At 38.7% G+C, this 20,404-nt stretch overlaps 1 protein-coding gene across 1 annotated transcript in view; it reads right to left on the bottom strand.

Annotated features, from left to right (window-relative positions):
• Positions 1-13,128: 13,128 nt before the first annotated feature.
• The window catches only part of RAB5A (RAB5A, member RAS oncogene family), a 100,913-nt gene continuing 93,637 nt past the window's right edge, over positions 13,129-20,404 (bottom strand). The window contains exon 7 of the mRNA XM_070944486.1: positions 13,129-13,482. Within this exon, the coding sequence (XP_070800587.1) occupies positions 13,400-13,482 (83 nt within the window). The 3' untranslated portion in view covers positions 13,129-13,399. The remainder of the gene's footprint in view (positions 13,483-20,404) is intronic.

The following is a 20,404-nucleotide window of genomic DNA, read 5'->3' as shown; positions in this document are numbered from 1 at the left end:
TTGGAGTTTGCATACTTGCCTGTGTTTGTGGTTTAGGCTTTGGCTTTAAGTAATAAACACCACCAATTAATATGGTTCCAGCAACAATATCTCCATCTTTAACTATGTAACTTGCATTTTCAAGGTGGTGAACCTGAAATTTTAATGCTCTAGACAAGTGACTCTGACTAAGCAAGTTACTGGTTGCTGTTGGTATATAATAAACATCAGGAATGAATGCATCGAGCTCTTCAACATAAACAGTTCCTTTTCCTTTGACCTGACAAGGATGATTTGAAAAAGAATAAAGTTCACGTAGTTCTGGTTCTGGCTCGTGCATTTCTGTGAAAAGTTCCTTTCTGTAGGTAACATGCAATGCTGCACCACTGTCCAAAGTCCACAGGAGTCGTCTGTCGTACTCTGGTTGAGGTTGTGGATCATTGGTTAAAGCCAATGTGGCGAGTGGAGTTTGTGGATCACGCCGGGGACCACGACGACCTTGTCTTCCGCCTCTGCCTCTGCCTCTGGAGTCTGTTCCTCTGGGCTGGTACGTGACGGGAGCTGGAACTCGTTGGGGACAATCCCGGGTGGCATGTCCCACACGATTGCAGGTGTAGCATCTTGGCATCCTTGGAGCATAGGTCCTTCCTCGGAAGGGGTGCCTAGCTGGAGCTTTTGATGCGGGTGGTCCTCTCAAATGTGGCATGGCCAACATGAATGCCTCTTCTTCAATTAAAAGTCTACAGACATTGTGCGTTGAGCAATTGGGACTGGGTTAATTTTTGTAACAGCATCTTTCCATTCATAATTCAAAGAGTTAATAATGATGCTGATCATTTGAATATCTTCAATGTTATGGCCTCTTTCTCTCAATTCTGTTCTCAGACCTTTCAGTTTGGTCAAATGTCCTCCAATTTGTTCACCGGGTTTCAATCTCGAACCGTGGAGTTCAGACATGAGTAAACATGAAGATTCAATTGAGACAGGCCTGTAGCAATTTTCCAATTCAGCCCAAATTTGTCGGGCTGTTGTATTTGGTGGAAAAGTGACCTGCAGTTCAGTATCCATGGACATCAATAATGTTGTGCGAGCCCTTATCTCTAAATCTCTTATTGCATAAGTCCAAGGTTGAGCAGGAGGATTAAAAACCATAAAATGAGTGCCTTCTCTAAGAAGCAATAGTGTAATCTCACTGACCCAGGCTTTGTAATTGTGTCCTGACATTTTTAGTTTTGACTCACCAGTTAGTGGAGAGACAGAGAATGCCTGGTAAGGAGCCTGCACTTGGTACGCTGGCTGTGCTGGCAGAAATGCCTGTGGTATTTGCTGTGCCTGTTGTGGACCTAAAAATGGTCTTGGTTGTGCCATTGGAGGTGGGCCAGGAGGTGGCCCTATTTGCACTTGTGGCTGGGGCACATATGCAGGCATTTGTAGCTGCTGTGGCTGATGCACTGGAATCTGCTGTATTCCAGTTGCCATTTGTGCTTAATCTGCAATATTGGCATGACCTGCTGGAGATGCAATCATTTGCCTTTGCTGCATAAAGCGTGCCTGTGTTCCATCTAAAAAGACACCAACACCACCAGGGGGTGTTTGAGTTTGGGCCTGTGGAAACACTTGTGGCATTTCAGCTTCCTGTAGTAAATTGCTTTCGCCAGCAGATGGTGCTGCACCTTTAGCTTCGGGCAGCTTTGCAGTTACAAGGAATGATTGCGTGGCAGGTTTATATGTAACTTGATCAGGGAGACTTTCATGTGACGTATGCAGTGCTCTTTGCCTTAATTGGCCTGACACAAAATCCACCAGGGGGAGTGTCTTTGGCTCTGGAGAAGAAGGCAATATGGCGCTTTTTGAAAATCTTAAGTTATCTCCCTTATCTTGCTCAAGCATAGATATAGCCATTTTTGCCTGGGATAGCTCCTGTTCATAGAGTTTTATACGGTCACGATAGGCTTTCATAGCCAGCTCATCCAGGGTGAGCTTAGAGCTTCGAGGAGAATAATGAATTGTTTCTCTCTCTGTGTGGGAGTAATTTTGCTCGGCAGTTTGCTTTGGCCTTGCATCAAGCGTTACAAATTCAGAAGGTTCTGGGAAGACAGTTTGAGAGCTGGCATAATTAGAAGGGGGAGTTACTGACCTCAGTCGTAAATCATCATCTTCAAAAACAGCTTCTGTCTTATCTCCCTCCATTTCTGTTCCCAGGGCTTCTTGTTCCAGGCGTGTGGCTGAAGTAAGGGGCTGGAAATCTGAAAATCTCCTGTCTGCCACCTTCTCAGCAAAATACATTTTGTATTTGTTTTTCTTCTGTTTTGGCATCTTAGCAAAGATAATTAGCGTACCTCAGTAGCTAAAAACTAATTGCCTATGCGCTCTTATCAGAAATAACAAAACAAGGAAAAAAGCCATAAATCAACCGTCCGAGCTACCAGATGTCAGGGCATCGATTAATCCCATGTTTGGCTCTGGGACAAATCACCCTGGTTAATTAGAGGATGGATCGTGGCTCCTCCTTGTTGCAATATTCAGAAAAGTAACACGAAGAAAAGTTCTCTAATAAAACTCATTTATTTGTTATAAAGAAAATAAAACACCTCACTAACTAAGAAAAGTAATTGCTACATTTTTGAAATAGCTTTTGCCGGCTGTTTCTCAGCCGGACCTTTCTGGAAAGAGAACAAAGGAAGGAGTGTGTGAAGCAAGTGAAGGAATGCAGGCATGCGTAGTAACTTTTGATACCAATTTTTGGCAAGGTACGGAAAGTCAGATAGTCCAGAAATAATGAGCTCAGCTGGCAAATAAAATAACGCAGTGACAAAACATGTCTTACTTATCCATTTTTTCTCACTTATTTCAATGTATCCTTTATACTGTACATATAATTCTAATATTGATTTATTTACATATATACATATAAATAACAGTGTACACAATTTCATTTCTACAATCTGCATCTTTTCTGTTTCCTCGTTTGTTGTTACATTTCTACTCCTATATCTTCCTTATTTGATCTTTCCTTGCTTTTTATCTTTTTCCTCTAACCAATCATACCATTTCTCCCACAGTATATAATATTCTGTTTCCTCTTTTTCTTGTATCTCCTGTGTAAGTTTGTCCCTTTCTGCACATTCCAGAACTTTTCTAATCAAATTATCTTTGGTTAGTATGTTATTATTTTTCCAATTCTGTGCATATATTATTCTTGCTGCTGTAGTAATATGAATAATTAAATATTGTATTTTTTTTTTCATAAAACCCTGGGAGTATTCCTAATAAAAATATTTCTGGCTTCATCTCTATATGTTGTTTGGTTATCTCTTCTAATTGTAATCTAATTTTACTCCAATATTGTTTTGCCTTGGGGCACGTCCACCACATGTGGTAGTACGTTCCCCTTTGTTGTTTGCATTTCCAGGATGTTGATGGGGTATTGGGAAACATCTTAGCGAGTCTTGCTGGTGGCAAATGCCACGTATAGAACATTTTGTACATATTTTATTTATAGGATACAGACATTGTCAGTTTATAATATTTATTCCATAATTTCTCCCATTTATCCAATTCAATGTTATATTTGAATTTTTTTGCCCAAATTATCATATTTTCTTTAACTACCTCCTCTTCCATTTTATATCTTAATAAATAATTATAATTTTTTAAATCAATTTATCTTCTGTGCCTTGAAGAATTTTATCTAATTCGTGTATTTCTCTTTGGAATCCATATTGTATTGAATCTGTCTTATATCTAGATTGTATTTGCATGTAAGGCCACCAATTAATGTCTGTACCCTTATCTTTTAATTCTTGCCTTGTTTTCAATTCACCTTGACTATTTAATAAATTCTTGTATCTTTTAATTTTGTCAATGTCCAGTACATTCGGATAAATTAGTGCCTCCATTGTGGATAACCATTCTGGAATTTTATCGTAATTATTCTTTTTTATCTCTTGCCATGTTTGTAATAATGCATCCCGAATTAAGTGTCTCTGAAAGTAACTGTGTTGTCTATTTTTTCCTTCCCATAAAAAAGCATGCCACTCTCTCTGTAAATCGTGCCCCTCTAATGTTAGGATTCTTTTATTCCATAATTCCATCCAGTCTTTGATCCAAATAAGTGTTGTTGCTTTGTAGTAAGTGTCCCAATCTGGAAGTCCAAAACCTCCTCTTTCCCTATTATCTTGTAATGATTGTATTTTAATTCTTGATTTTTTCCCCTGCCAAATATAGTTTGCTATTAATTTATTTAGATCTTTAAAGAATTTTTTTCCTAATTTTATAGGTACTACTTGAAACAAGTATAATATTCGTGGTAATATATTCATTTTGATCGATGCTATTTTTCCTAAGAGGGATAGTTGTAATTTTCTCCACATTTCCAAATCTTTCTTTATCTGTAATATTAATTTATTATAGTTATCTTCTTTAATTGACGAACATTTACAGGTGAAACTCGAAAAATTAGAATATCGTGCAAAAGTTCATTTATTTCAGTAATGCAACTTAAAAGGTGAAACTAATATATGAGATAGACTCATTACATGCAAAGCGAGATAGTTCAAGCCTTGATTTGTCATACTTTTGATGATTATGGCTTACAGCTCATGAAAACCCCAAATTCACAATCTCAGAAAATTAGAATATTGTGAAAAGGTTCCATATTCTAGGCTCAAAGTGTCCCACTGTAATCAGCTAATTAAGCCATAACACCTGCAAAGGGTTCCTGAGCCTTTAAATGGTCTCTCAGTCTGGTTCAGTAGGAATCACAATCATGGGAAAGACTGCTGACCTGACAGTTGTGCAGAAAACCATCATTGACACCCTCCATAAGGAGGGAAAGCCTCAAAAGGTCATTGCAAAAGAAGTTGGATGTTCTCAAAGTGCTGTATCAAAGCACATTAATAGAAAGTTATGTGGAAGGGAAAAGCGTGGAAGAAAAAGGTGCACAAGCAGCAGGGATGACCGCAGCCTGGAGAGGATTGTCAGGAAAAGGCCATTCAAAAGTGTTGGGGACTTTCACAAGGAGTGGACTAAGGCTGGAGTCAGTGCATCAAGAGCCACCACGCACAGACGGATCCTGGAAATGGGCTTCAAATGTCGTATTCCTCTTGTCAAGCTGCTCCTGAACAACAAACGTCAGAAGCGTCTTACCTGGGCTAAAGAAAAAAAAACTGGTCTGTTGCTCAGTGGTCCAAAGCCCTCTTTTCTGATGAGAGCAACTTTTGCATCTCATTTGGAAACCAAGGACCCAGAGTCTGGAGGAAGAATGGAGAGGCACACACTGCAAGATGCTTGAAGTCCAGTGTGAAGTTTCCACAGTCTGTGTTGATTTGGGGAGCCATGTCACCTGCTGGTGTTGGTCCACAGTGCTTCATTAAGTCCAGGGTCAACGCAGCCGTCTACCAGGAGATTTTGGAGAACTTCATGCTTCCTTCCGCAGTCGGGCTTTATGGGGATGCTGACTTCATTTTCCAGCAGGACTTGGCACCTGCCCACACTGCCAAAAGTACCAAAACCTGGTTCAATGACCATGGGATTACTGTGCTTGATTGGTCAGCAAACTCGCCTAACCTGAACCCCATAGAGAATCTATGGGGCATTGCCAAGAGAAAGATGAGAGACATGAGACCGAACAACGCAGAAGAGCTGAAGGCCGCTATTGAAGCATCCTGGTCTTCCATAACACCTCAGCAGTGCCACAGGCTGATAGCATCCATGCCACGCCGCATTGAGGCAGTAATTGATGCAAAAGGGCCCAAACCAAGTACTGAGTACATATGCATGCTTATACTTTTCAGAGGTCCGATATTGTTCTATGTACAATCCTTGTTTTATTGATTTCATGTAATATTCTAATTTTCTGAGATTGTGAATTTGGGGTTTTCATGAGCTGTAAGCCATAATCATCAAAATTATGACAAATCAAGGCTTGAACTATCTCGCTTTGCATGTAATGAGTCTATCTCATATATTAGTTTCACCTTTTAAGTTGCATTACTGAAATAAATGAACTTTTGCACAATATTCTAATTTTTCGAGTTTCACCTGTATTTGTTAACCATATTCCTAAGTATTTTATTTTTTTAGTTGTTTGGATGCCCATTTTATCTTCTAATTCTTTCTCCTGATTCTTGGTGAGGTTTTTCATTAATGCCTTTGTTTTGAGTTTATTAATTTTAAGTCCCGTTACTTTTCCATATTCTTCTATATGTGTTATTAATTTGGGTCCTGTCTGTATTGGTTGTTCTAAAATGAAAACCAGATCATCAGCAAAAGCTTGGACTTTATACTCTTTTAAAAAAAAAAAATTCAATCCTTTTATTTCATTTTCACTTCTAATTTTAATTAACAATATTTCTAATGTTAATATAAATAATAAGGGGGATAGGGGACATCCTTGACTCACTCCTTTTGCTATTTTGAATTTTTTGGTAGTGTCTCCATTTATTATTATTTTTGTCATTTGAGTTGAGTATATTTTTTCTACCATGTTTACAAATTTTTCTCTGAATTTCATGTTCTCTCTCTACCTAGGGCTGCCCTTGAAGACCACTCGAAGGCTTCAGCTGGTGCAGAACGCGGGTTGTGATGGGAGCGTCCCGACACTTCCATGTTACACCCCTCCTGCGCGACTTGCATTGGTTACCGGTTGCCCTTCGGGTGAGATTCAAGGTGCTGGTTATTACCTACAAAGCCCTTCATGGCCTAGGCCCGGGATATTTGTCGGACCCCCTGCAGCCAGCAACAATTCCCAATCGCCCGGTGTGTTCCCACAGACAGGGCCATCTCAGGGTGCTGTCGGCCAGACAGTGTCGGCTGGCGACCCCCAGGGGGAGAGCTTTCTCTGTGGGCGCACCCACCCTCTGGAACCAACTTCCTTTGGAGCTCCGGATGGCCCCTGACCTTCGCTTGTTCCGCTGCGATTTGAAGACCTGGTTGTTCCGCAGCCTGGACTGATGGGGGGGTTTCTTAATGAATTTTAAATTGTTTTAAATTGGAATTTTAATTTTATATTGTCTTTTAATGAGGAACTGTGCATCTTTACCGTTGTGAGCCGCCCTGAGTCCTTGGAGATAGGGCAGCATATAAATTGCATTATAAATAAATAAATAAATAAATGTTCTAATTGCAAAATAATAAATCTCCAATTTAAGTTATCAAAGGCTTTTTGGGTGTCCAAAAATATTAATGCCACTTGTTTGTCTGGGTTTGCCTCATAATATTCTAATACATCTATTATGGTTCTCATGTTGTTTTTTATCTGCCTTTTTGGCAAAAAGCCATTCTGGTCAGGATGAATATATTCATTTATTACTTTTTTTAATCTTTCCGAAATTATCAGTGTGAATAGTTTATAATCTGCATTTAATAGTGAGATGGGTCTATAGTTTTTAATTTGTTGTTGATCTGTATCTTCTTTTGGGATAAGAGTAATAATGGCTTCTGTCCAAGAGTTAGGTATTCTGGCCTTCATAAGTGCTTCATTAAAAATTTCTAACAGAATTTCATCTAGTGATTCTTGAAATGTCTTATATAATTCTGCTGGAAGTCCATCTGGGCCTGGTGTTTTGTTATTTTTCTATTTTTTTCTCGCCTCCACTAATTCCGTCATGCTAATTATCCCATTTAATATCTCCTTTTGTGTCTCCTCTAATTTGGCTATATTCATCTTGTCTAAGTATTGTTTAATATCTTCTTTGGGTATATTCTCTTGGGAGTATAAATTTTGGAAAAAAGTTTTTGCTATTTTTTTTCTTCTCTTCTATAATGTATCTCTCCTTTCTCATCTTGCAACTGATGTATTATTTTTTTCTCTTTTTCTTTTTTCAATCTGTATGCTAGCCATCTTCCCGTTTTGTTTGCATGTTCAAAGTGGTTTTGCTTTGCTAGTTTAATTTTCCATGCCATATCAGCTTGTGAGGCCAAGTTTATCTTATGTCTTATTAAATCTCTTCTTTATTTTTTTTATTTTGGGGTTCCTTCTGTAAATCTAGCTCCAATTTTTTGAGTTCTTCTTGCAAATTATCTTGTTTTTGTTTGTTTGTTTGTTTGTTTTCACTGTATATGCAATTGTAAGCCCTCTTATATATGCTTTTGCAGTGTCCCATAAATTTTGGAGAGATGTTTCCTCTTTTGTATTTATCCTAAAAAATATATTCATTTCTTTTTCAATCATTTGTATATATTCTTATTCTTTTAATATTTCTTTGTTCAGCATCCATCTCTTTCTCTTCTTCTGGCCTTTCCATATCACCCTTAATGGATTATGATCCGCCCATATGTTTGTCATTATTTCCACTTCTTCTGTTTCCTTTCTGAGTTCTGGCGTCATCCATACTATATCTATCCTAGACCACAATTGATGTGGATTTGAATAGAATGTATATTGTTTCTTTTCCTTGTTTATTTCCCTCCATGTATCTTTTAAGCATAGTTCATGTGTCATTTCGTGAAATGTATCCAGTAAAGTCTTTTTCTTTGACTTATTTTTCTCATTGCTTTGATAATCTTTTTTAACATCCATAATCGCGTTCAAGTCTCCAATTAAGCATATGTTTTCATATTCTAATTCTCTTATTTTGTTGTGTATCTTTCTATAAAATTCTTTTTGATTATCATTTGGTGCGTATATTGAGATCAATAATATTGTTTTTTGTTCTGTTTCTATTTCGATCATTAAAACTCTTCCCTCCTCATCTGTGTATATTTGTTTTGATTTTAGTTGTTTTTTAATGTATACTGCGATTCCTCTTTTGTGTGTGTGTGTGTGTGTGTGTGTGTGTGTGTGTGTGTTAATGATGTGTAAAGTTCGCCTATTCTTGGGTATTCTAGTAGTTTTCTGTGCTGTTTCTTGATGTGTACTTCCTGTAAATTTATAATGTCCATATCTAATTTTTGTAGTTTCGTGAATGTCTGAGTTCTCTTAACTGGTGAATTTAGACCATTTATATTTATTGAGATCATTTTTATTTCTTCCCCCATATTATTATTTATTCATTGTTCTTAATCTTCTTGTATTTCTTGTTTCTCTTTGTATTTTTCCTCTTGCTCCTCTCTCTATTTGTTCCTTTTCCTGTTTCCTCTTTTCTTCTTGTTCCTTGTCATTCTCCTCTGTTTGGTATTCTTCATGGCTCTTGTTCTCGACTTCATCTCTATTCTCTTGTTCTTCTTCTAATGCAAAATGATGTTCAAAAAATTCTTGAGCCTTATCTAGAGCATCTAGTAGATGCGGGGTTTGGGGCCGTTTTCTTACTTATTTTGGTTATTGTTGTTGTGCTTGTGCTTGTCATTTTTCCTATCTGAAGTAAATTTTTCCAAAATATCATATGTTAGTTCTGGAAATTTTAAACATATTAGCTATAAAGATGTTTCTTTTCTTTTCTCCCCCCCTTTTCCCTCCTTTTTTTTCTTCTTCAAATTTCTACCACTATATAGTTTTTAAGATTAATCCATAAAATGTTAGTATTAATTTCCTAAATATAGATATAAATATCACTGCAAGTATAGCTATAGATCTGTAAGTCTAAAAGAGTATATATTTTACTATACTGCTCAAAAAAATAAAGGGAACACAAGCAGAAAACATCCGAGATCTGAATGAATGAAATAGCCTTATTAAATACTTTGTTCGTTACATACAGTAGTTTATACACTGCTCAAACAACTAAAGGGAACACAAAACTACTGTATGTAACGAACAAAGTATTTAATAAGGCTATTTCATTCATTCAGATCTCGGATGTCTTCTGCTTGTGTTCCCTTTATTTTTTTGAGCAGTGTATATTTCTTAAATCCTTATTTTCTGTATTCTATATAGTTACTTAAGACTATGTATAGCTTTACTTATATATATACAAAAATACTTAATATAGTAATATAGATGTACATCTAATTATATATTACTATATAAATATATATATTTTACTGTGAGTGTAAACTTATTTTAAATAGATATATATCTATATACATACAAATTTATATTTCCTCTCTTTTATTGCTTATAGCTAATCTAGATTACCCAGAATTAATTTTCAAATATCAACATTCAAGTATATATCAATAATTACTTAACCATACAAAACTTTATAGACTTATTAATTTATATATTCCACAATTTTATCTTGATTACTTTCAGTTGAATATTTATTTCATCTCTCACAATTGAATTTGTTTCTTGAGGTTTTTACATTCCACAGTGAAGTCTCTTGTATTTTTTTAATTGTCTGTGTAATCTTCATTCTTGCATCATTCTGTCGATTCCCCTTTTTTTATCCTATCTGTCCTTTAGCCTCCTCTTCAGTTCTCTCCAATTGTAAAGTTTTTATCGGTGTTTTTTTGTAATTTTATTGGCCTGCGGAGCTTCAGCATAGGCTCTCAGCTGATTTGCTCTCAGCTGTTTTGCTCAGGGCTCTGCTGCTTGCTGGAGCAGATTTTTTTCCCCCTAGCTATGCTGAAAAACGAAACTGAAAGTAAAACAGGCTGTTGGCTTTGCTGTTGCTGCAACGTTGGAAAATTAGGCAGGCAGATTTCTTTTCTTTTTCCTCACCAAAAAAGGTAGGTGCAAACAATGGGAAATTTAGGGAAAAAGAGGAAAGTTCAAGATTTTAAAACACAAAAGAAAAAAAGCTCTATTTGACTAGGGAATTGTAATAATTGAGATACTATTAATTGTATATTGTGTTGAAAGCAGAAATGGTTAAGTTGTGGTTTGGAGGAATATATGGGAGAAATTATTTGGTTTATTATTATTGGTAAATATAATTAATTGATTTGTAAGAAATTGGATTGCATGGAAATAATTGGAATATTCATGTTCATATTAATATACAAAAAAGGTAGTTATATAACTAATTGATTTATATTAAAATGTTGAATTTATATTAAACCACTGTAATATTACATAATTAACCAATGTGAGGATGGATATAAAAATAGATGACAATGGGAAGGAGTATAATATAGAATAGAAGGGAAAATTGAATTTGATTAGGATTAGAGATGAGGATGTTTTTTTACAAAAATAGATGAGGAATAAATATGGCAAAAAGGAAATATAGAAATTGTAAATTTAATTGAAATGACTAAACACTGTTTAAATTTGTGAACCGGCCAAATACTCTGTTCAAAGAAAATACATTGTATGTTTGTATGTGTGTTTCTAATTATTGTTATTTATTCATATTTGTTCTCTTTTATTCTTTAAAGTTTAACAATTGATTCTTTATCTTAATATCTTTATATTTGTTTGGGGTTGGCTTTCTTCCCTTTCATCTTTTTTATTGTACAGCAATCTTTCTCCTCAAACCTACCACCTCTCTCTTTTCTTTCCTTCTTACTTTCTCTTCCTCCCCCTCTTCTTCTCCTCCCTACTTCCTCTTCCTTTCTCCTTCTCCACCTCTCTTCCTCCCTCTCTTACCCTCACTCCTACTCTAATTTCCCTTCCCTTCCTTCATCCCTCTCTATTGCTGTATCCTTTTATGCATATGGACTACTCAGAGGGCTGAAAAAGTTATTTCTGACTGGTCCTTGCACTTTTGACCAGTCCTCGAACTTACGACTGTCCTCACATTTTACGTTTTTGCCCTATCTTGTCACCATGGTGAAGAGAAGCAGTTGTGAAATGAGTGATATGGTTGTTAAGAATGCTACAATGGGCATAAATGATGACCAGTCATAAGTGCGAAGACCGGTCAAAAGTGCGAGGACCTGTCAGAAATCACTTTTTTCAGCCCTCTGGGTAGTCCTTTTGTGCATATGGACTACTCAGAGGGCTGAAAAAGTTATTTTTGACTGGTCCTCGCACTTTTGACCAGTCCTCGAACTTACGACTGTCCTCACATTTCACGTTTTGCACCCTATCTTGTCACCGTGGTGAAGTAGTGGTGAAATGATTGACACGGTTGTTAAGAATGCCACAATGGGTATAAATGTGAGGATGGTCATAAGTGTGAGGACCAGTCAAAAGTGCGAGGACCTGTCAGAAATGACTTTTTTCAGCCCTCTGAGTAGTCCCTATACACATAGCCATGGCCACCCGGTCACATGACCAGCTAGCCACGCCCACCCAGTCACATGACCCCCAAGCCACGCCCACAAAGCCACGCCCACAGAACCGGTAGTAAAAAAAATTAGAACCCACCCCTGGTTGGGGGTCACCACAACATGAGGAACTGTATTAAAGGGTCGCGGCATTAGGAAGGTTGAGAACCACTGTACTAATACTTCAAGTTCACTGTTTGTTCCCTAAACTTTGAGCATTAGTGTATCAGTCAATGTCCAATTGAAAGTTCTCAGGTTGTTTTGGAAACGGACTGTGTTTGCTCCTTTCCCATCTCCGCATTCCTTTTGCTGACCTTGTGCTTGATTGGTGCTCCTCATAGTCAGAGCTGGCTGTGCTTCAATCCCAACACACACACCCCAACAACCCACATTCCAACCTCTCCACTCTCCCCATTGCAAATGTTAGGCTGGCAAGATGCAATGTGAACCAAGCAGCAGAATGGCAGCCATGAGACATCCTTACCGTGGACCCTTACATTCATAATAGCTACTTTGCTAGGAAGCAAAGCAGCATCCAATAAATGCAATATCTCAGGATCATATTTAATGGGGTTCTTTTGCACCGTTAATAAACCATGCTCTTTCCATAAGGCAACATGGACATGTACCACACCAAAAAGCAAAGGCAGACAGGCAGGCTGTCAGCGTTCCAGAAAAAAACCCCTCTCCAAGTAAAGACACGGAAGCAAGCATTTTCCAAGCACTGGTGGTGGGAGGGGGAGGGGTGCGGAGACAATTCCACCATCCTTACAAACAAGTGCAGGGAGAGACCGGGGAATGAGACACGGTTGAGTGAGGTGGAATGGCAGGGGATGGTCAAACGGGCTTCGGGTGAACAGGGATTTCCAGTGATCTCACTTGGTGCTGAGCAGCGATGAATGAGGAAAAATTGAAAGCCGGCTTGCTTTGCCTCCACCAAATGACTCACTTAAATATCAGGTCTTCTTCTCTCCCACCCCCCCTCCCCTGGGGACTTAGAATGGCATTTCCCACCCGTATTGCCTACCATGTTTTATTTGAACGCTGTCAGCGTTCCATGTAACACACCCATTGAAAGCAGAACTCAGAGGCAGGTAGATTCCTCAAAGAACATGTTTATTGGATACATCATATCGGCACAGCTGGTGAAAACCAACTCTAACATTTCCCGCTGTTTTCACCTAATTAAAATAGTAAAATCCCCCCTCCCAGGTCACATTGTCCAATTAGGATGGATGGCAGTCTTGCCTCCTCCTTCAACTGCCATCAACTTCAACTTCAATTGTTACAATGACCTTGGTTCCCACAGGAAAACTTTTTGTTTTGACTCCTAGCTGGGCTATCTACTTCCCCCTTCACTTCCCCCACTTAGGCTTCATGGCAACTATGAGGCTGCACAAGATGGCTTCAGACAGGTTCGCTTCAGAGTTGACAGTCGTACCTCCCCCCTTAACTTGAGAGAAGTTCCTGGAAAAATTCAAATGGAGAGAAATTAGTTTTCATTCAAACACCTCTCCCTCCCCCCGGAGGGGCTTTTGGCTTTGAGGGCATTTATCATGGAATTGTTTAGTCAGTCTATCTGTTTTTACATCCCAGCTTTTTACCCAAGTGGCTTTGGACAATGGGTATCCCTTCCATTGCACTAGGTACTGTAGTTTCCCCTTGTACAGTCTAGAATCTAGGATCCTTTTTATCTTGTAATGCGTTTCTCCCTGCACTACGATTGGCTTTGGGGCTGCCCGGTCCACTGGCCTCAGCTGAGACTCTATTGCTGGCTTTAACAAGTTGCTGTGGAAGACCAGATGCACTTTCCCTAGCAGGCGGGGAAGCTTCAGCTCCACCGTGACAGGGTTAATAATCTTCACGATGGAGAAGGGTCCTATGAATGGTCCTAGCTTTTTGCAGGGTAGTTTTAACCTTAAATACTTGGTGGAGAGGTAAACCTTGCTCCCTATTCGAAAGGGTGGTTGAGGGGACTGATGTTTATCGGCTTGTGTTTTATGGGTTTTTGCAGCTTCCTGAAGGGCTTGTTTTACGTTCTCCCACGCTTTCCTCATTGACTCCATCCACTCATTTAAGGTCATCGAGGAGGGTGGCTCTCTAGGAAGTTCGGGCACAGGGACAAACACCATACCACTGGTGATTTGGAAAGGGGTTAGCCCGGTGCTGCTGTGCACTGCATTGTTGTATGCCACCTCGGATGGAATGCAGAGCTAAGCCCCTGAGAGGACCCAATGGACCTTACAAACTGCCTCCAGAATTTGGCTGTAAATTGGACCCCTTGGGTTGGAAATGATTCTCCTAGGAACCCCGTGTAGCCTGTACATTTGCTTCACAAATAGTTTGGCTAGCTTGTGGGCTGACAGGAGACTGGAACAGGCTACAAAGTGGGCTTGCTTGGAGAAGAGGTCAATCACCGTCCAAATGACAGTATTTCCCCCACTCTCTGAAAGCTCTACTATAAAATCCATGGCTATTTCTTCCCACGGCTGGGACAGGTCAGCTACTTGTTGGAGCAGTCCAGGGGGGTTCCCTGGTCATTTTTTCATTGTGGCACATGTTGCACAGCTTTTGACATAGTCCTCAATGTCCTTTTTCATCTTCGGCCACCAAAATTGACTCCTTGCCAAGTGCAGGGTTTTCAGGAAGCTGAAATGTCCTGCCTGCTTGGCATCGTGGCTTCTTTGCAGTACTTGGAGACGCAGGCTGTTGGGGACATACAGTTTAGAGCCCTTCCAGGCTAGTCCATCTCTGGGGGTCAGTAGCCACTTGTTATCCTTGTACCATGGATCGGTGGGTAGCTTGGTCTTTCATCAGGGGGAGTGGGTACATATTTTCCATGAAGACTCTATTAAGTTCTCTAAAGTCAACACATAGCCTCATTGACCTGTCTTTTTTTCTCTATGAACAGAACCTAGATTTCACATGATGTATGAAGCCTCTGGTCAGGTTCTTATCAATGTACTCCCTTAACTCCTTCATTTCCCTCGGGGTCATGGAGTACAGCCTTGGTTTTGGTAGTTTTGTCCCAGGCACAATCTCTATGGCGCAACTGGTGGGCCAGTGAGGGGGCAGCGTGTCACACTCTGCCTCGCTGAAAACCTCTGCAAGGTCTCGGTACTCCTTGGGAATTAGGGGGGTTCCTGGGGGCTGATCAGATGTGGCTTTCGATTTATCGCTTCGCTTAGTGTCCTTCAGACGCTGGACAGCTCCTCTTTCAGGAGTGCTAGGAGGGGGGAGACGGCCTATTCCTAGCCTTAACTTTCTCTCCCCCCCTTCCCACCAGATGGTGGGGGCCCACTTGTCTAGCCAGGACAGTCCTAGGATCACCGCTGCAGTCATTTTTGGCACCACAAAGCGGATATTTTCCCAGTGCCTGCCCATCTCTAGCCCTACTGGTTCGGTTAGGAGCATGGCAGGGGCTCCCCCTATCAACAATCCGTCGACCTGTGAGACTTCCGGCTGGCTCCGCGAGCCTCGCAGACGCTCTTTTACGAGCGCCCGATCCCCAGTTCCGTAAAAGCCCCAGAACAGCCGAAAAACAGCTGTCTGGAGGCTTGGAACCCTCTTCCTGGGCAAAGGGGAGAGAGAAGAGCCGGCAGGCAGAGGTAGAGCCCCCCAAGTGTGCCAGGAGAAATCCTGGGGCGCGAAGGGTGTGGGCTCCCTATTGAAGCCTGTCAAGCTGCTCCGGACCAGGGATGACTCCGCTAAAGCGGAGCTAGAAGCCGCGACCAAAATCTGCTGAAAATAAATGGGGGGACTTTTAACATCTTTACTTTGATTGCAGACAGAGCAAATCAGGAGAAAAAAAAGGAAAAAATTGCAAGTAACACTTTAACTCCGTTTTAAAATGCAGAAAATGGCGCCTGAGAGCGGGAGGAGGAAGCTACTAGGGAAAGTGCTTGTTAACGCTTGTTAACGTTTGCAACAGTGATACAGCTACCGGATTACACCTTAAGAGAAAGTTTTAAAGTGGAAGTGGCCAGGAAAAGAATTTGGTACCGAGGAAAAGAACTTGGTACTGACTTTAATTAAAATTTTGCCTTTATACTGTGTGGAAAATAGTTGGAATTGTCGTCCTGATAGCTGGATGAATACAAAGTGGCTGAAATATGGCTGACATCAGGGCTGGTGAATCAGCAAATTCTCAAGCTGTGACTGTTCAGGTTTTTCAAGAACTTCTAGACTCTTTTAATTCTGTTCTTTTGGATACAATTGAAAGGGCTTTTTCAAAAAACAGCTTGGAAAATCATAAGCAGTTGTTGGAGGGATCAGCAAATTCTCAAGCTGTGACTGTTCAGGTTTTTCAAGAACTTCTAGACTCTTTTAACTCTGCTCTTTTGGATACAATTGAAAGAGCTTTTTCAAAAAACAGCTTGGGAAAACATAAGCAGTTGTTGGAGGGGCAGCAGGAAATTACTCAGAGGAGTTTGTTTTTGGAAGATCGAGAGGCTGTCAGGATTGAAAGGCAGGCTGGCACAGTTGAAACTAAGGTTTTGGCGGACGTTTCCATTCAATTGATAGAAAAGCAACAAATAGACTCTTTATTGTAAGCTGACAATCTTTATGGCATTAAATTTTGGTTATATGGACAAAGGAATGGACTGAATGATTATACAAGCAAGAAGAGTCGAAATGAGGATTTCAAATTAGAAAACATGACCTCAAGAAGAGAGCGAGTATTTCAGAAACATCAACCTCAAATCAACATTTTAAAATTTTCAAAAATAAAATTGGGGGGACTGTTGAAAGAATTTATAAAAAAAAAGGATTGGAAAAAATATAGAAAGAAGAGAAGAACAGAAGATTAAGAAAGATATCTTCCTGTAGATTTTGAAATTTGCATTTGGCAAATATGTGTTTTAATGGTATTAAGAGATTTTTAAAATGTTTAACATAAGATTATATTATTTTAAAAGATATATGAAATAAATTGTGTAAGCTTTCAAGATGCCCAACTTTTTGAAGCAAAGAGGATTAATGTTAAATTCAGAATTCTATTACAAAATGATAATTAGTTTTGGATAGTAAAAGGGCTGTTTTCTAAAAAGTTAGAGGTATTAAAATGGTTAATTGAAAATTTGAGACTTCCGGCGGTGACGTAGAGTCGTGGCGGCACAGAAGAGAAGAGCTCTCTCTGTTGCCGATTTTCCGAGCTTTGGCGCCTGCTTTTGGCGGAGACCGGTCCCGAAGAGACCGGGAATAAAGAGGGGAAGCTTTGGGGGAGGCGAGGAGAGGTGCGATCTCCCGCCGTACCGTAAAGAGCCCTCAATCCAGGTTCGGGAAGAAGTCGGCTGGCGCGGTGAGCACAGTCGGCCCAGAGACCCGAACGAGCCGATTGAGATCATCGGGAGCAAAGGAGGGAGCACAGTGCAAAATTGTGGAGGTTGAACAGAAACGGAACTAATTTGGATTACTAATTTCAGCGCAAAACAGAGGAAAAAGCTTCTTTTCTTTCCGGAGGGACAGCGTGAAGAAGGAAGATCTCAAAGTGTAACCGGGCGGCAACTGAAAAGGCGAGCAAAAAGGAAGGGACAAAATACGGAGCAGTGAAGAAAGTCTAAAAAACTTTACAATAGACAAAACGAAGGTGAGGAGAAATAACTTAAATAGAGGAGATTAAAAGAAGAATGGACTCTCTTTTACCCCCGTCTTTAGCTGCCTGAGCGGAAGGAGTGAGAAAGTCTTGGCAAAGTAAGGATTATATACAGTGACTGTGCAGAATAGAGGCCGCCATACTGTAACTGGAAAAGACTTCAAGAGTTGTAAAAGAACTGGTTTTTTTCTTTTTTCTTTATTGAAAACATATCGAGCCCAACAAAAACATTGAAAAGCACTGCTCTAGCTTATCATCATTTTCTTTACTTAAGTATAGATGAATTATTATTAATGCTATTTATTGGAATTAATTAATTAAGAAATATAGAGTGTATTTAATCAATTTAGAAAATATTTACAATACATAGAGATTTAGAAGTACTATTATTAGAATATCATATTACTATTAATTAATTAATTATTATATATTAACCAGTAGATATTATTAGAATATTTTCTGTTTGTGGATTTTATTGAATAATTAATTATTAGATATTAAGATACTAAGAATTGATCAATTGTATAGTTTTTAACTAGATAAGATATTTATTTATATATATATTTATATTTGTAGCTATATTTATATTCATATTTATATTTAGATTTAGATTTATATTCTCATCACATTCTCAATTGATTTATATATAATTTCATATAGAGAGAATTAATTATTTAAAAGACTTTATTCATTTAAAGAAGGGTTAGTGGATTGATCTTTTACAAGGAGGGGGGAAAAAGAGAAAAGAAAAGAAAAGAATTATAGAAATTATAGAATTTGGATGGTGATTTGGGAGAAAGTTGATAAAATACTGGGAGAACAATACAAGATTTTGAAAGAAATGACTAGCACCACCACAACCACGTTGAAAACAGCTAAGAAGCCAACACCATTTTTAACAGGAACAGGGGCCTCCCCAGTGACACAGAAAACCTTGGAGGGAATGTTTGCATCAGACAAGCAACCCAGTACACCTAATATGCCAACAATGCAGGCCACGCTTATAACAATTCAGGAAACTATGGTCAAAATGCAAGAGTGTATGACAAGAAACCATGAACAATCTAGAAAAGACATGGACGAGGTAAAGAGAGAAGTTAAGAATGACATTCAAAAGATTGATGGAAAAATGGACTTAATACAAGAAATCATCCAAAAAAATGACCAAAGGATAAAAGAAATAGAACAAAAAACTGAATTGACGGAAGAAAAATTAGAAGCATTAGATACAAAAATGACAGGATTAAATAAGGAACTTGAGAACACTGTGGCCCAATTAGAAATGGAGAAGGCAGCATTCTATTTGCGTTTCCAGAACGTAGCGGAAGACCGGGAGGAAGATTTGACGATGGTAATGGCTGAGATGATAGCAGAGGCACTCCAGAGAGAAAAAGACGAGATAATTAATGAACTAGATGAAGTCTACCGAGTCCACACTAACTACGCCCGACAAAACAAACTCCCGCGGGAGGTACACATAAGATTTGTAAGAAGGAAGGTGAGGGATATTGTATATAAGATAACAAAGGACGAACCGATGTATTATAGAAATAAAGAAATAATCACCCTAAAGCAAGTACCTAAAAGAATACGAGATTTGCGAAGAGATTATTGGTTCCTGGCCACGTTACTAAACAGAAGATATATACCATTCAAATGGATAACCCCGGAAGGAATGTTAGTATCGTGGCAGGGAAAGAAAATCAAGGTGGATTCGCACAGCAAAGCAAAAGAATTATATGACCAAATGATGGGGGCTGAAGTAACAAATGGTAATAAAGAAGAGGAAGGACGATATATCAAAGGAAAACAGAAGAGAGATCGGGAAAGAACACCACAACAAGGAGGGAAAGCAGATGAAGGAGAGACCCAGGAAGAGGAAGGAGTACAGACAAGAGGCAAAAAAAAGGAACAGGAAGAAATAAAGAAGAAACAACAGGAAAGTTAATAAAAAAAAAAAAATGGAACGGACTTTAAAAATACTATCTGTAAATGTTAATGGACTCAATTCACCATCCAAACGACACCAAATTTACAAAAAAATTTTGAAACAAAAATCAGACATTGTGTGCCTCCAGGAGGTACATATAAGAAAACAGGATATCAAATATATACAATATAAAAAATTAGGTAAAGAATACGTTTCATTGGCAGAAGAAAAAAAAAGAGGAGTGGTGGTATATATCAAAGAAGGAATAGACAGTAATATGAGGTATGTAGATACAGAAGGTAGGATAGTCATGGTAGAACTAAATCTTGAGCTCAAAAAGATATTATTGGTAGTAATATACGCCCCAAATAGTCAACAATTAGAATTCTACAAAAAAGTGCATGAGAAAATTATAGAACAAAAAATGGAGAATGTCTGTCTGATTGGGGATTTTAATGCTATATTAGATGTAAGAAAAGATTATGAATGTGGTCAACAAAACAAAAATAAAAAAAATGTATTACCTAAAACCTTTATGGATATGGTGGAAGAGTTAGATATGGTAGATAGCTGGAGATATCTTAATCCCGAAGCAAGAAATTATACATATTATTCGAATCCGCATAAATCATGGTCAAGGTTGGATATGATTTGGGTAACTAAGATGTTAATAATGGAGATAGAAGAAGTAGAGATTTTACCAAATAATTGGGCTGACCACAACCCGATAATGATGAAGTGGAGAGGTCAGCAGAGAAAGAAGAATAGATGGACTATGAACACACAGGTTCTGCAAGAAAAAGAATATAAGAATTATATAGAAAAGGAGTTAGAATGGTTTTATAAGGATAACACAAAGCAAC

This window comes from Pituophis catenifer, unplaced genomic scaffold (assembly GCF_029215685.1).
Source record: "Pituophis catenifer annectens isolate HBS135680 unplaced genomic scaffold, rPitCat1.0.hap2 SCAF_5, whole genome shotgun sequence".
Lineage (NCBI taxonomy): Eukaryota > Metazoa > Chordata > Lepidosauria > Squamata > Colubridae > Pituophis > Pituophis catenifer.
Note: the sequence above shows the minus strand (reverse complement) of the source record. Positions and strands in the feature narration are given on the sequence as shown.